Raw genomic sequence first — 17,861 nt, forward strand, 5'->3', positions numbered from 1 at the left:
ATATGACAAATTACAAAGGGTACAATGAATTGCTTTCTTCTTTCAACTGAACCGAATACGTATACCAATATACTACTAGTACTGTAGTCCACAATGACTACATTTGAGCATCATGCAAAAGCTTGTACTTCTGAATGATACATTTTGTTAAGTGACTAACACTATCTTTGTCAAAGAAAAGTTCAGTCGGACGGTTAATAACACGGCTTCCCCATTTAAATTATCATTGAAGGTGTTCCCATTGCAATTCCTGTTGAATGGGACTACTTCGATGGAGTAAAGTGAAATGTGGTCAGGTTTGTCATTTGGTATAACCATGCATTCGTGTAGCCAAAGCACTGCAGGGCTATCCATGACTTCCTTCACCGTCTAATGAGTGATGAAAGAGGTTAACTATTCGTCATTGGCTTAATCAGTCTATATGCAAATTAAATGTTACCATATAAACATTGTATCTTTTGTGTATTACCTTATTCCACTCAGACACGTTAGGCTAATCACAATGAGTAGGGCAATGCAGGTCACTGCGTTGAGTATGTCCATGGGCACGATTTTACACGGGCCTATTTCTCGACTTAACCATATAGGTAATGGGAAGTACAGAATACATGTGTCAGCTGATTGTGTAACTATTGTATAGCATTTATTGTACTGATTTTACACAAAATATTAAGTTAACATTACTTCGTTGATGATTGTTTGGTATTCAATTCGAAATATTCTATCGTTTGGATAACAGGTAGAGCTTTAAGTAATCCTCTCTTGTTTAGTATATTGACTAAAGCTTGCGAATCCATTTTCACGAATCTCCCTATGCTAATGGAAATACTTCATTATTTATGTATTTTTTTTAAAACCTTTTCCAGAAATCAGGTACTTTTAATATCTTTTAAAAAGTTCAATATAATGATAACACAATTACATGTTTAATATTTAAACATAATTTATTTCATCAAGATGAAACTTTATCATCATATGAAATTCTTATAAACAAAATAAAATATTTTCAACATATAAGATACCAGCTGTCATGTTTTTGTAGTAAATTGCGCTCAGCAAAGACTTACAAATGAAGGAGGATGGACCTATAGCCAAACAGCGGATGATCTTTACAGTTAAAAGTTTGAATGTCTCCTCAATATCCCAGGGGTTACTATCACTGTCGCCATATGCCATAGAAATGAAGGCTCTGTGTGACAAGATATGATCAAGTAATTTGGCCATTTAATGTCCACAACAAATGAATAATGGTACATTGTCGTTGCCTACGTGGCTTTGTCTGTAATGTTAAGAGGAAATTTCTCTAGGGATGTGATTGATCAGTGTTTTTTTCTTCTCCTGAACTGTTTTCAGTTTTACTATGCCATAGTTCAGGAGTGGATATAATGCAGTGATAGCAATCCCTGGAGTATCGAGGATGGCTTAAAGGGGATCGAGGATGACTGAAAGGGGACATTATCATTATCATGGTAAGACAATTTGGCACTAGAGAAGGTATGAATATAAGAAACATACTGAATTCATATAGTGTATATAGATATGTTTTCACCTAGGATATTGAATATCTGATTTACACACAGTGTATACCCTTGCAACATATAATGAAACAACATAAAGTGAAACTGGTACATCAGAAAATTCAATATTCTTTATAAGTTTACATAAGTGGGATAATTGTTCGAAATTCAAACTGCGAAGGGTGTCTGGTTCAAACTTTAATCATTCGGTTGAACTCCGATATGGCACCAGGCCCCAGGATCATGACCGTTTTATGATCCTGTACCAGGCTAAAATATAACACAAGAAACTTGTAAAAAAAATAAACATGGCCAAACAAGTTCAAACACACACACACACATAAATATATGGACATCAATTGCAGAAACACGCACATTTCACCAGAATATCTATCTGAATTTGCACTATTAAAAGAAACAACGTGAATATAAACAGACAAGTGAAACATCTAGTCCTATTGCACTATTATTCATAATTCTTATTTTCTACTACTTTTCATTAAACCCAGACATCCAAATCCACGAAGATATAGAAAGTGAAATGCGACATAATACTATCTTTCAGATCATCAGACTGTTACGTTATTTTCGTGAGTAAAAAAAATGCTATTTTTTAATTTCAACAGAAAAATCATATTCTAGCGAATTGAAATTTTAAAACATGTTACTATTAATTCGAGAATGAAAAGTTCGAGACCTTACTATTGTTCTGCGAAATAAACAAGAATAAAGCATAACAAATTGTGAATCATTACACGACTTAGATTTGCCTTCAGCTACCAAAATGTAATAACGAATAAAAAATCAGCATATGACCGTAAACTTATAGTGTGTTAAATCTGTTTGACAGAACAGATACATAGCTAAAACTAGTAATGTTCTTCATTAAACCATTATTTGTAACATACCTGAATACAATATAAGTATTACGAAAATGTTTTATTTCTTGTGTTCTAATTTTTACGGGTTTGCCAAATAAATATTTCAATAAATCAAATTTACCATATCAACTTAGCTATTACCGTCTGTGAGTAATTTAAAACATTTACAGTATCAAAGTAACCAGTTCAATTTCTGATTATACTATACTTTGCATTAAAACTACATAACTTGCTTGATAAAGTGGAACTGTACTAAATCATATCTTCTATAGTTAGTCTGATATCGCACAGTTATATCAAATTTAGCCCACATCAAAGACGAAGGAATTATTTGTAAATAGAAATTCGCACTTAGGTACAGTTACATGTACAATATATTGCATGATACACACAATTTAGTCACAGCTGTGTAAAACATAACTTCAAATTGTAATGTCAGCCAATGTTATATCAGCGTATGAAAGCATTCCATTTAGAAATCTAGATCTACCGGTGTGGCTTCCACAAGACGTCTCTGTTTGATTTCTTCGAGGTCTTTTTCTTGTTTCTTTAAAAGTTCCTTTAAATTACTAATCCTCTCCTCATTGGATATCACCTTTGGAATCTTTGTTGGAATTTCCTCGGCAGTGAGTTCTGGAATAGGGTTTTCCCTTTTTAAAACCATTTCTCTTTGAGATTTTGCTGGTGGCTCGATATCCATTCTTGCAAGTTTAGGTGGCTCGTCGGGGTACCCCTTGTCCATCCGTTCTTGTTTAATAGATAAAACTGGCTGGATACTTGCTTCGTCTCCGTAGCCGTGCGTCACTGGCTCTGGTTTTATATTAATTTGTGTAGGTGATGTGGTTGGGAGTGCTGAAGGGCTTGGATCAGGAAATGCCTTTGCACCAGTTGGAGCTGCGTTTGACGACTTTGATGACTTGCGATTAAAAACAGGATCCGTTCGCCTTATCAAGTCCTCGACAGACGCTTTATCAGAGGCGGACGGAGTCAAATTACGTTTCTTATTTAAATTTAGAGTCGACTTTGGAAATAATATGGTTCTTCCATCAAACTGAACCACATAGTATTGTTCTCTATCCGACACCGTTAATTGTGATGGTGTCGTCACGACTGGCTGCTCTAACTCCGTTAATTGTGATGGTGTCTTCACGGTTGGCTGATCTGACTCCGTTAATTGTGATGGTATCGTCATGGTTGGCTGATCTGACTCCGTTAATTGTGATGGTATCGTCACGATTGGCTGATCTGACTCCGTTAATTCTGATGGTATCGTCACGATTGGCTTAACTGCAGCAGACGTGACCTGCCTATTACGAGACATTCCATTGGTTTCTTGCCCGTCATTGTTATTCTTAATAGCAGTACGTCTGCTAGAAAATGCTTGGTCCACAATCTCGCGTGAGCGTTCAAGATTTACATGGTTGGAATGGCCATTGTTATCTAAATCATATGTAGTCGTCTCTTTTCGACCCCGTGATTTTCTTGCAGGCGAGGGTTTCTGTTTTGAATCCTCATGTTTAGAATCTGATATCGTTTTGTGAATGGACAGACGAATATTTGATTTCTTTGAGAGAAATCTTTTTCGACAAGCCCTAGAACAACGCGTATTGACACCTTTCATTTTACCTCCATGCATGTGGAGTTGTTCCAAGACCACATGACACGGTGAGAAAAGCTTCGATTCTCTAATCGCTTCATCTGGAAGTACAATGCCATTGAAATTTGACAAATGATCCAGTTCCTTGAATATCCGACTCGGATGCTGTTTTGGAGTTGTCGGACTTTCTTCTGATTTAAAGCCTTGAATACGAGATGAGTTGTTAAAATGAACTTTCTTGTTGTCACAAAACGAATGTTCCGTTTCCTTCAAATGAAGATCCGGAGTTTCAATTTTTAAAGCTTGTTCTTTAGATGATAACGAAAAGACGGAGTCTATGCGAATTGGCATTTCTTCTGTGCGCATTTCTGTTACGGGGTTAACGTTACCTGACGCCTTCAACTGTTTAGACAATGTTGGAAAAGCTGCACTCTTTGATTGCATTGCTTTCGTATCGTCCTTGGAGTTGTTTTGCAAAATTGGATGAATAATGTCTTTCATTGTCTTAGACGAACTTTTCTGTACGGACGAACTTTTCTGTATAGGTATCTTTGAATAAGATATCGATGAAATGTTACTTCTCCGAGGGAAAATAGACACGAGATTTCCTACATTAGCGTTGTCGACTGTTTTTTTCCATGGTGGAAGTTTGGTTATTATAAATCGGGGTACTTGCGGTTCATTGGACACAGTTTCACTAGTCGAGCTAGGCGTTTGGACAGGCGTAATGATAAAAGGCGATGACGGTGCCTTTCCTTTGCTCATCACGTAAGGAAATTTAGGTTTGGTTGATGCTGACGATGAAGAAGAACAACGAGGCAATGCATTGGTGTATGATAAAACAGTTGATGTTTTAGTTTGGCTGGATGTTGATGCTAAAACATAACGCATCGGTTGACTTTTGGAGTTTATTTTGTTCGTCGGAGTGATGTCGGACTCTGTTGACTTTGTTATTGGCACCGCGGAAGTCACTACAACAGACGTTGGGATTTTTGGTGAGGAAGTATTTGCATCTCCTGTTTTAAAGCTGAATATCTTTTGTTCATTTGACGTATCTACTTTATAAACTGCAACTGTTTTCGTCTTTGCTGTCGTACCACTTCCCACAACATACTTATATATAACCCCATCATCCAATGCTGAGCCTGTAGTATGCTTTTGGTCTACACCTAAATGCGCTTTGCTGGGTTTACTCAGGACAATTTGCCGAGGGTTGGTCACTGGCAATGATTTGGTTGTTGTGGTAACTGTTGTGTGAGGAAGGGTTCCACTGCGCTGTTCAATCGGGTCAAGTAATCCATTTGGCTTCAGATTGCGAGCTGCATTATGACTGAAAAGTAACATAGGTGTTGCATTTCCTGAAAGTGTTCCATCTTTAAATCTTGACGGAAGCATGGTTGTTTCATCTGTGCTACATGTTACTGGCTTTTCACAAGAAGGTTCACGGGTTTCAGAAATTATGAAAGGATTTTCATCTGCTGACTTTGGATTAGATACGGTTTCCACATGCAATGTTGTGGGTACGCTAACAACTTCTGGCACCGTCCTTGGTAAAGACGCAACGTTTGTTAGGGTTGTTGTGAGGCTGGAAGTGGCAAATCCAGTACTTGGGGGTACAGAGCTTGTTTGAGGTAACGTCACGTTAGTGCCATGGAGGTATGGTGGCTGAGGGGTTATTTTCCTATTCTTTAAAAAGGCCGCCACTGTACCTTGTAACGTTTTGTTTGTTGGCAGAGGCGACTTGTTTAATAGAGCTGCCGCTTCTTTTGCAGTGACGAAGATAGGATTTTGTGTGGCCGGTGGTAATGTTAAAGCAACCACTGGTGTTTGTTGATGAAGCTTTACCTTTGAGGTGTTTGTTGTATCTGAACCAGTATTTGCACGAACTACCGACACCTTATTTTGAGAAATTGAATTGGAAATGGTGGAAATCGAACGGGACGGTAATGATACTGCCGGAGTAGTGACAATTGGAGCAGAAGGAAAAACTGAATTGGTCTGAATTAACACAGGAACCAATGGTATTTGTAACGAAGGATCGACGCCGCACGCATTTTGTAACTGCATATTAATAGGTGTAGTACCGAGAGTCATTTGGTTGGACATTACCATGGGAGTTGATGACAAAGGGCTCGACACAGTTTGTGATAACGTTGAGCTACACACCACGCCTGTAGTTTGTGTAGGTGTTGTTTTTGCAATAGATTGTGTCAGAGATGTTCCTGAAGGCAATCGGGGCATATTTATAGTCGTTAATAAAGACTGGGCACTTGCAAGCATAGACGACGCTGGAATAGCACCAGTGGTAAGAATTACCACAGGTTGAGATGACTGCACAAAAAGTGGTTGAGAGGGTTGTACAGTAGTCAGCTGAGATGGCTGTACAGACGTCGGATGAGAGGGAGGAACAGCAGTTGGTTGAGAGGTATGTACACCAGTCGGCTGGGATGTCTGTACAACTGCTGGCTGGGATGTCTGCACAACTGCCGGCTGCGAGAGTTGAACAACAGTCGGCTGAGATAATTGTATTACTGGCGGCCACGAAGTCTGTGCAACCGCTGGCTGAGAGGTTGGAACAACAGTTGGCTTAGAAGTATGTACAACAGCTGGTTGAGAGAGTTGTACAACTGCTGGCTGAGATGTCTGTACAACAGCTGGCTGAGAGAGTTGTACAACAGTCGACTGAGATGCCTGTGCAACAGCTGCCTGAGATAGCTTCATAACTGGTGGTTGTAAGGATTGTACAATAGTCGGTTGAGGTGTCTGTACAACAGCTGGCTGCGAGAGTTGAACAGCAGTCGGCTGAGATGTCTGTACAACAGCTGGCTGAGATAGTTGTATAAGTGGCGGTTGCAAGGATTGTACAGCAGTCGGTTGAGGTGTCTGTACAATAGCAGGTTGAGAGAGTTGTACAACAGTAGGCTGAGAGGGTGGAAAAACATTCGGTTGATAGGTCGGTGCAGATTGTACAACCGGGGATTGAGATGATTGAAAATAAGTCTCTTGGATGGACTTCACGTTAGCTGGTGGAGTAAGTTGCACAACAGTAGGCCGAGATGCTTGTATAACTGGCGGATGCGAGGATTGTGCAACAGTTGGCTGAAAGGTCTGAGCAACAGCTGGCTGAGAGAGTTGAACCAACGACGACTGAGAGGATGTAAAAATATTCGGTTGATACGTCTGTGCAGACTGTACAACCGGAGATTGAGATGATGGAAGAAACGTCGCCTGGATGGACTTTACGTTAGCTGGAGGAGTGAGTTGAACAATACTTGGCTGAGGTGATTGTACTGCATTTAGCTGGGAGGATTGCACAATCGTCGGTTGCGTCATTGACGGAGAGAAAGCTTGTTGAGAACTTTGAGTTCTGAGTAGTGACGCATCAAGAATGGTAATTTCCGATGAATTTCTAAAAACATTGTTGGTGTCAAGCTGTGTCACACTGGGTTTAGGGTCTATAACTGACGGTTTAGTAATTGTGTCACATCCTTGGTTAGTCCGAGATTCACAAGTAGCAGGTGTTGCCGTGCTAGTTTCGTTTTGGTTTGAGGGCGGTGTTGTTGAGTTGCTTTGTTCTTGTTTCGTTTCTCCGGTTGACTTCGACTCTGACGTTATGCGATTGGCGATATTCTTCAGGACTGACGATAGCAACCGTTGTCCCGGCGACCCAAACGTCGGCAGCAAAGAATCAGAATCAGCTAAAACTGTTACGCTATCTGGAGGTTTGGGAACGTCAACAGATTTGTTCTTCTCCGGCATCACAAGGAAGAATTTGCCTTTATTTACTCCCTCAGATGGAACCATATATAGCTGTGATGTTCCATCAGGGTTTTTCTGTGTAACCAGTCTGTGCGATTCATTAAGATTGGCCGATACGACATTGTCATCACCTTTAACGAGGATTTTCCCGCTTTTTTCAAAGAAGAGTTTGCCAGACCCACTGAAAAGGAACAATTTTTTATTAAATATGTATGTAATTATGATCTTACATGAGTGGTTACGTTATATGAAATTTATCAAAAGAGTATTAGTTTGCCACGACTTTAGACGAGTGGCTTATCCAATTAATTAACGAGTTAAATAAATTTCATATTGCGTAGTCACGAGTGTAAGATTCTATTTATCACATAACTAGTGTTTATGGACATATCGAAGACACTATCAATTTCGTTTCTATATCAAAGAATAGCTAAATAAGACTCATTTGTCATTTTAATATGCATAAACAAGTTTAAACGATGAATTATTCAACTGTTAAGAAATGATGATATGACGTCATGTTCAGAAAGTGATAATGCAGAATATAGATATGAAATCTTCAAATGTGAGATTTTTTTTATCCATTTTCACTTCGCTTCACAAATTTGCAGTACATAATCATTTATGCTTACATTTATTCCAAATAAATGGCATAAAACAAATGACAATCAAATGAAATTCATATCGCCTGAATCAACTACACATGAAACCTTTTACATAATTTAAACAAAAGCTCATTTGTATTTTTAAAAGGAAACGTATTACGATGTACATTGTATTTCTATAAATACGAAGTTTTTCTAATACGTCAATTTCGAGATTCCAAACGATATAGCTAGGTAAGTACAATTTGCCATCGATTAAGCACACTCTTCTGTAATTGTGGCATCATATTCTAACGTGACTTTGTGACGTCACAATCACCGAAAGGTGGGACTAATTGACGGTAAATGTAGTAATTTACTCAAGTGGTTTTGGTATCTCGAACTGAAATCGACATATTGGTTTAACTTGCAGTTTTTCACCTTACCATTCGAATACGTCTATTATTCTTAAACGGTATATACAAATGTAAAATAATTATATATAATGGTTTTCAATGAGCATTTAATATATCTGTTTCATTCATCAATACTCACAACATCGGCTGGTCCATAGTTGGTGTCGGTTAGGTAGATCTACTTAGCATTGCAAGCTCTTTCTGAAGAAAAAAAAACTTGCGTTAATTTTAATATTAACACAATAGTACCATGCCTACGAGTTACTACGAATATGCACAATTCATTTTTCTTATAAAGGATATTTTTATAGCGAGAGCTGTACTACAAATTAGGTAAAGTTCATTTTTCCTAAAACTTATAATTTGGGGTCAGCTTATAATTAAACAAGTGTAATTTATTTTTATAATGACTTGTTTTATATTACAGCATGATTGATCTTCACACGTTGTATTTGATGCCTTATTTGGTAGTAATGGAACCTCACAAATCACATGGTTGAATGTGGGGTCTCGTTTATCGAGTGATACATATATAATTATATAACCTGTAATCATTAACCTCTGCGGTTGGAGTTCGAATCGCACGGGAAACAGTTGCAAGATAATAATGAAAGGACTGTGGTTTTTCTCCGGGTACTCCGACCGTCCTCTACCGTTTAAACCTGAAACCTGAGAAGTCCCTAAATGTTTCATGTCATAGCTAGGTTGTTAAAAGGGTGCAAACAAAAACAAATAAAAGAAAGAAGAATGTACGAGTGTTTTGATACGTCACTAAATTGTTTATATATCAAAGACATAGGAACGAATGACTTGCGTTTACGGAAATCTAATGTCCAAATACTACTTTGGACATTATAATTTATCACATAACCGGCCTGTTTAGCCGTGTTATACAGTACGGCAAATATCATAAATATTGTAAGACACATGTATGCGTTTAATAACAGTATTTTGACGTCACATGTAAAAGTGACGCCATAATCAAAATATGACGTCGAACGATTGTCTCGGTAGACGGAAACGTCAAATTCTAGCAACCTGATTACTATAACCCATAAATAATTTATTGTTCTACTAGTCAGTAGTTATGTAATCTTACACTCGCGGTTTGATATGCCGAGTGGGCAAGGGACAATATCAAATTATTTAACGATTTTAATATAGTTCATCATCATGTCACGTTACGTAGCCACGATTCCGACTACTGAGGTTAATATACGACGCGAGATAATATATATTATATATATATATAAGAAATAAAAACAATAACGACTGACTAGTGAGCGCTTTCGCCCCATTCAAGGGAGCTCTTCAGACTGTTTATTGAAGACGTATTATGACGTCATAATTCATGACGTCATTTGCTAAGAGACATGATATAAACAATCAATGAGGAAGAATACAAAGAATACAATGTCGGATTAAATAAAAGACAAAACATGAAAATATAAAAATATTTCCTGTGCTCGGTAGGATTCGAACACGCTAAGTGCTGAGCAAAAGACAGGGCCATTAACCGATTGAGCTACATCTACATATAAAATACTGCTTCCGAAAAAAAGTACCATCAAGTCAACATTCAACTATAATGTTACATACAACAAAAATGGTTCAGTTTGAATGAGCACTGTTCAAATTAGGTTTTAGAAGTCTGATTAATTCAGATTCCTTAGCCTCGCGTTTGACAACATCCGCATCATTCATCTGATATAAAGGGAAAAATTTTGAACTCTCCTTTAGAACATTCATCTATATGTTTACTTACTGGTAAAAATCGTAAATGATCAGTCCGTATTTGCTGTCTGTGCACTGTCATTCTTGTACGTAATTCAGTACCCGTTTGACCGACATAAAATTCGGAGCATTTATCACAAATCATTACATATATTACGTTACTAGATCTACAATTCATATTCTTTTTTACTTTGAAAGTAAAACCAGTTTTTAATGTTATCTCACTTCCTTCTACAATGTACTTACAAATCCCACAACGAGGAGTGTGACACTTAGAAACACAACCATAAGATGAACTTCCGAATTTAGAACAAGTTAGGATTTGTTTCAGATTTTTAGGTTGTCGTTTACTATTAATTAAAACAGTACTATTTAGAACTTTTCTCATACGATCACTACCTCTTTTCATGTCTTCGTATTTACTACGAATTACAGGAAACATATTAAAATTACGAGGATTATATGTAGATATAAATGGAATTACGTTATTGTTTTTGTCAATATCTCGAGTACGGGATGTAAAAGGTCCCTTTTCTACAGCCAAACGTATACCGTTCTCAATTAATTGAGGTGGATATCCTTGTGATTTCAGATGAGTAGAAAGTTCTTCAAATCTTTTTCTTAATGTTACTTTCGTCACTTACTAAAGTGACGATTCGTGATGCCAAATTATACGGAATGTTAACTTTAATATGTTTGGAATGACTGGAATAAAAGTTAAGATAATTATGAGAATCGGTAGGTTTAGCGTATATATCAGTAGAAATAATGTTGTCTTTCAAAATAACAAGAACATCTAAAAAAGGCAATGAATATTCATTAGATTCCATAGTATAACAAATGGAAGGATGTAAGGAATTGAGGTCATTGAAAAATTCATCTACATTCATTTTTTCTGGCCAGATGATAAAACAGTCATCAAGAAATCTTAAAAAACTTTCTTCAAGCATAATACGATAATCTCTACCATGTTTATTTTCCATAGCATCGTATAGTTTCTCCTCTAAATAACCTAGTACCAAAGTTGCATATGTAGGTGCAACCTTGGTACCCATGGCAGTAACCCTTTTTCTGGTGATAAAAAATGTCGTTAAAACAAAATACGTTGTTTTTAAGTACAATATTCAATGCGTCAAGAATGAATTTCCGACTAAAACGTTTGTCTATCTTATTAGGACATTTCTTTAACCAAAAATCTATTGCTTCCAGCCCAATTTCATGTGGAATATTGGTATATAAACTAACGACATCAAATGACACAAGTTTAGATTTCACGTTGACGTTTTTAGGAAGATGACGTAGAAAGTCAAAATCATCCTTAATATAACTTTTAACTGAAGTACATAAAGGTTTCAATAGTATATCCAAAAAATGGCTAAGCCGCTGAGTGGAACTATTAGGACCACCAACAATGGGACGAAATTTCAAATCACTAGGATTGAGAACCTCAATATATATTGAGTTTTGCTGTAGAATAGCATTCTTGATAATTTCACTTTTATGAATTTTAGGTAAACCATAGAAAAAACTAGTACTATGAGTAAAATTAGTGAGATATTCATTTTCTTCGTCGAGTAACATGTTTTCTTTCTGTTTCTTGAGTAACTCATTTATAAGCTTACGGGTAGCTGTGTCAGCATTTCCCTCAACAACTTCGTAAAATTCCTCATCTAATAACATATTTGTAATACATGTACAATAAAAATCAGCATTCATAATCACCACTGCTCCACCTTTGTCAGCCTCCTTAATAACTATAGACTTATCGTTTCGCAGATTATTAATAGCTTGAGTTTGTTTGAATGAGAGATTACTTTTAATCCGTCTATTACCAGTTTGTGTTTGTTACCGAGAGGGAATTTGTTCAAAGACTCAATGTTTTCTTCTAAAACGTTATCCTTACTTTTAGGAGGATTGTAATTCGACTTATTCCGAACAAGTCCTTTAGGTTCATAGATGTTACTTACCTCCTTATCTTCGTTACTAAAGAACCTTTCATTTAAACGTAATCTTCTACAGTATTCCTGGATGTCGCATTTCAACTCGTTATTATTAGATTTCGAAGGCGTTGGACAAAATTTTAAACCCTTACACAATACCTCAATTTCTATAGCACTAAGTTTTCTATTGGATAAGTTAATGACTTTTGGCATGTAGTTTATATTTGTTTTGAATCGTCACTTTAGTAAGTGACGAAAGTAACATTAAGAAAAGATTTGAAGAACTTTCTACTCATCTGAAATCACAAGGATATCCACCTCAATTAATTGAGAACGGTATACGTTTGGCTGTAGAAAAGGGACCTTTTACATCCCGTACTCGAGATATTGACAAAAACAATAACGTAATTCCATTTATATCTACATATAATCCTCGTAATTTTAATATGTTTCCTGTAATTCGTAGTAAATACGAAGACATGAAAAGAGGTAGTGATCGTATGAGAAAAGTTCTAAATAGTACTGTTTTAATTAATAGTAAACGACAACCTAAAAATCTGAAACAAATCCTAACTTGTTCTAAATTCGGAAGTTCATCTTATGGTTGTGTTTCTAAGTGTCACACTCCTCGTTGTGGGATTTGTAAGTACATTGTAGAAGGAAGTGAGATAACATTAAAAACTGGTTTTTACTTTCAAAGTAAAAAAGAATATGAATTGTAGATCTAGTAACGTAATATATGTAATGATTTGTGATAAATGCTCCGAATTTTATGTCGGTCAAACGGGTACTGAATTACGTACAAGAATGACAGTGCACAGACAGCAAATACGGACTGATCATTTACGATTTTTACCAGTAAGTAAACATATAGATGAATGTTCTAAAGGAGAGTTCAAAATTTTCCCTTTATATCAGATGAATGATGCGGATGTTGTCAAACGCGAGGCTAAGGAATCTGAATTAATCAGACTTCTAAAACCTAATTTGAACAGTGCTCATTCAAACTGAACCATTTTTGTTGTATGTAACATTATAGTTGAATGTTGACTTGATGGTACTTTTTTTCGGAAGCAGTATTTTATATGTAGATGTAGCTCAATCGGTTAATGGCCCTGTCTTTTGCTCAGCACTTAGCGTGTTCGAATCCTACCGAGCACAGGAAATATTTTTATATTTTCATGTTTTGTCTTTTATTTAATCCGACATTGTATTCTTTGTATTCTTCCTCATTGATTGTTTATATCATGTCTCTTAGCAAATGACGTCATGAATTATGACGTCATAATACGTCTTCAATAAACAGTCTGAAGAGCTCCCTTGAATGGGGCGAAAGCGCTCACTAGTCAGTCGTTATTGTTTTTATTTCTTATAGATTTCGTCCGTAAGGATTTTTCTTTAAATTTATCATATATATATAATATATATATACTGAACAATCCCATTACGATGCATGACATCATAATCACATGGAACGTCACATTAGTATGATTACGCAGGCGCGTTATACGATATTTATGATATTGTTGTAGCATAATTTAGGCTAATTGTACGGGAAATAAACCTCATCAGTAAATGTGTTATGCAGACTTTGATAAAAAGATATAACATCTAAAATGTATATTAATTTCGGAACAAGGATGTGATAACACCAACCAAATTCAGAATTTCCTGTGTAAACTATGTTAAAAGTTAAGTTTCATGTCGCTCTTTTACTGTCTGGCGCAGTGATAATCAACTGACGCGCGTTAATTAAGACGACGGCGGGAACATAAAACGACCCTCGTTATGAAAATTAGCTCAGTTAATTAATTCAAATTAAATTGTTAAGGTGATGGTAAGTGTAGTATTAACGGTAAGTAAGTTAATAACTTTTACTTCTCTACAAAATAACCAATCTCGTATTGCATCCCCATTTTAAAATTAAAATGCGTTTCGGAAAGGTAGTGGGCCTTTAAATAAATGGATTTTTCTGTTGACACGAATTCATTATCATGGGCGGTTCTATGACATTACAGTAACAAGAGGTCCACGGTCACCTGAAAATTTAAGCCATTTGGACCTCACTGGGCTCCACCGCTCAGCCTTTGGGGATGAGACAGGGTCAAAATGACATAATAGCAAAATGTCCTCTTGTGGTTATAATGTGAATCAAAAGTTTGAACAATTTCCAGTAGAAAATAAACAAAATATACCCAAGAAGTATTCAATATAAACTATAGCAAACTTAGCCTCCTCCCCAGGGGCAAACAAAGAGGCCAAGGGTTATAAAATTCACAATTCTGATAAAGCACCACAATATCTTTAGAACACAAGGTCCAATAATAGCATTATTACAAAGGACATGAACTCTATAATATAGTTACCGTCGAAAAATTCCCTTTTTCAAACTCATCCTAGATCTTGTTGATATAAGGCTACATACAGAGTTTCATCAAAATCAGTTCACATTTACCAAAGTTATCTTGTTCACAAGCACAATGATAAAATTAGAACAAAGGGCAATAACTTGTACGTTACTGTCGAATAATTCCCATTTTTGAACTCGTACGAAATTTTGTTGATATAAGGCTACATACAAAGTTTCATCAACCTCGGTTAACATTTACTCAAGTCATCATGTTCACAAAGTAAAGTTAACGCACGATGGACAATAGGCTATTGCAGTGGGTCACTATGATGTATGGTCAGGTGACCTCCTGAAATTGTATCTTATCGAAAATATTATGGTCCTTTAAATTTGTGTTAAGTTTGATAAAAATCACTCAAGGAATGAAGCCGCTAGAGCACTGAAAAGGATTTTCTAAAAATAGTAACAGTGGCCTTGACCTTGACCCTGCAACCCTGAAACTCAAACTTTTTCAGTCCTTTGTATTTGTGTGCAGTTTGATCAAAATCACTCAAGGAATGAAGCCGCTAGAGTGCTGACAAATAAATTATCTAAAAATAGTAACAGTGACCTTGACCTTAGTCTAGCAATCTTCACACTCAAACTTGTCCGAGATATTATGATCCTTTGTCTATGTGTGAAGTGTGATCAAAATAAATCAAGGAATGAAGCCGCTAGAGTGCTGATAGGGATTTTCTAAAAATAGTAGCAGTGACCTTGAACTTGACCCAGCAACCCTGAAACTCGAACTCGTCCGAGATCTTGTTAATATTAAGCTACATACAAAGTTTCATCAATCTCGGTTCACATTTACTCAAGTTATCGTGTTCACAACAAAAACTTAACGCACGACGGACGACGCACGACGCACGACGGACGACGACGGACAAAAGGCTATCGCAATAGGTCACCGTGACCAAAAAATCGTGAGTCAAAATGAATTTTGCTGCGTCAAAGACCCGAGGTCTCTGGTTAATAGATGCCCTGGATTCACTTTCTAATTCATCCTCGATACTCCAGGGGTTCCTATCACTTACGATCTCTACTATGAGATAGTCCAGGGGTGAAGAGATCGTAAGTGATCGGAACCCCTGGAATATCGAGGATGTTTCTGGTTCAATTGGCACTGTTTGTTCGGCTTTATATAATTGGAGTTTTGAGCTCTGTCAATTTCCTTAACTTATCATAATTGTTAATTCAGTAATTACAATGATAAGAGACATAAACCTTTTCTCTGTTTCTATTTTCTTTATTTTTAACTGAAACAATCGGTAACAAGACACACAACGCACAGGCAGTTTTTCAATTTTAGATACTAGACTAGTATAAGTCTAGTAATATTACAATTTTCAGTATTTGTATGTACACGTATGCCTGAAATTTGCATATAAAGGAACCTCGAACATATATACACATCATATTTGGAAAAATCCTCTTTAATACTTTTTAAGAAAGGGCGCCAACAAACTTAAATTGTCTAAAGTCAAGATGTTGGTCTGATCGATCTCAAGAATGGAATGTTCACTATTTTCAGACTTGTATAAATTATAAGCATTAACTTTTACATCAATTAAGTCGTCAGTTTTTACATACTCTTATTTTACCAATTTGACCTTGATATGAGAACATTTCAAGGTCACGAGCTCAACGAACGTTCAGGTCAGCATGTTACAGATTGATATATGTAGAGAGTCTATATTTATATATCAGATCACGTCAAATCCCAAAAAACAATATTTTATCATTAATAATCACGAACCGATACTATGGAATATTAAAGCATGTACTCAAATTTCACACTGCATATATTATAAACAAATCATAAAGTTTTAATCAATTAAATGTGTACACAATACGTGATAAAACAGTAACAATAGTAGTCTGTTATGGCGGTGACGTCATAGGTCACATTTCGTACGTCACGTCAACAAAACAAAACTCACGTGCAATAATTGTATACAGCACGGTTCTATTGGATATTTGAAGTCGCACATACACACTATGACGTAACAAACCAGCTATGACATATGCATCAAAATGGCGATTGACTTATCAGAATTGTACAATCTATATTTTAATTTAAGTCTTATTTACAATGTAATGTCTTCAAAGTATGAAACATATGGGGCTTAGCTTGTCATTTTTATTATGGGTTTTTTTTTCAATAAAATTAACAAGGAGAATGAATTATCTCCCATTGTTTTGGTTGGGTGTAAAGAAACTTAATGCAGCAGCATGCTTCCTAAACATCCTGAATGTCATCATTCCATCATCCGTATATGAACAACCAGGTTACCCGAGTATCGTTTCCTAATTAACCCACATGTACATGACTCCACTTCTAAGTTCCAATCAGTCAAACAATATCTAAAATCAAAGAACTTACCTATAATCATACATTTCAGTATGTCAAAGTATCACGATAAAACCAAAATGGCGTCTCTTCCTTTAGATAGGGTGCGCACGTCGATAAAGCGTGGAGTGTCGGTCATGCGCAATAAATCGATATTGCTCAGACAAACATTATGAAGATTCAGATACTAATATTTATATTTTTAACATTGATATGAATTTAAATAAAAAAGTTACATTATATTGTTAAGGGAAAATAATATACCGTAAATTAGCAGGTAATTAGGTGCATTCGCTAAATTTTCAGTTACCGAGTAAACGAGAACTCGATAAAGGTCACCGGAAGTCATACTAGGGGAGTAATCATTATATGAAAATCGCGACAGTTAGAGGTAGCGTACGGCCAACACGCTGTGTAAACAAGCGATTGCAGTCATTTCGATAGTTATCATACCACGGGTCTGTTAACGCTGAGCTGTAATCCAATTGTATTTATTTCATCTCTGAGGCCCCCGTTGCGGGTAGAACCGACCTCATTTGCTTTCCTTTTAGTTGTGTGTAATCCGGAAACCATTCGTCAACCAACTAAAATTAGGTCCACGGACGATATTTCTACAAGCATGGTCACTTGCTATTATTTCATAGAGTGTGTACGATGCATTTGGTGTTGTTATATCGCCATTTTCAAAACG

General features: G+C 36.4%; 1 protein-coding gene across 2 annotated transcripts; it reads right to left on the reverse strand.

The window, feature by feature from the left end:
* Positions 1–925: 925 nt before the first annotated feature.
* LOC138325609 (mucin-2-like) lies at positions 926–17,305 on the reverse strand. Of its 2 annotated transcripts, none has more exons than XM_069271384.1 (3): positions 17,204–17,305; positions 8,894–8,955; positions 926–7,935 (listed from the first exon to the last, which is right to left on the reverse strand). In XM_069271384.1, exons 2-3 carry the CDS (start codon positions 8,908–8,910, stop codon positions 2,871–2,873), a joined length of 5,082 nt encoding a protein of 1,693 aa, XP_069127485.1. In that variant the 5' UTR covers positions 8,911–8,955; positions 17,204–17,305; the 3' UTR covers positions 926–2,870. The 2 variants fall into 2 exon arrangements, with proteins under 2 accessions (XP_069127485.1, XP_069127496.1); XM_069271395.1 differs by having other exon boundaries at positions 8,894–8,951; positions 17,204–17,253.
* Positions 17,306–17,861: the final 556 nt, after the last annotated feature.

This window comes from Argopecten irradians, chromosome 1 (assembly GCF_041381155.1).
Source record: "Argopecten irradians isolate NY chromosome 1, Ai_NY, whole genome shotgun sequence".
In the NCBI taxonomy this organism is placed as follows: domain Eukaryota; kingdom Metazoa; phylum Mollusca; class Bivalvia; order Pectinida; family Pectinidae; genus Argopecten; species Argopecten irradians.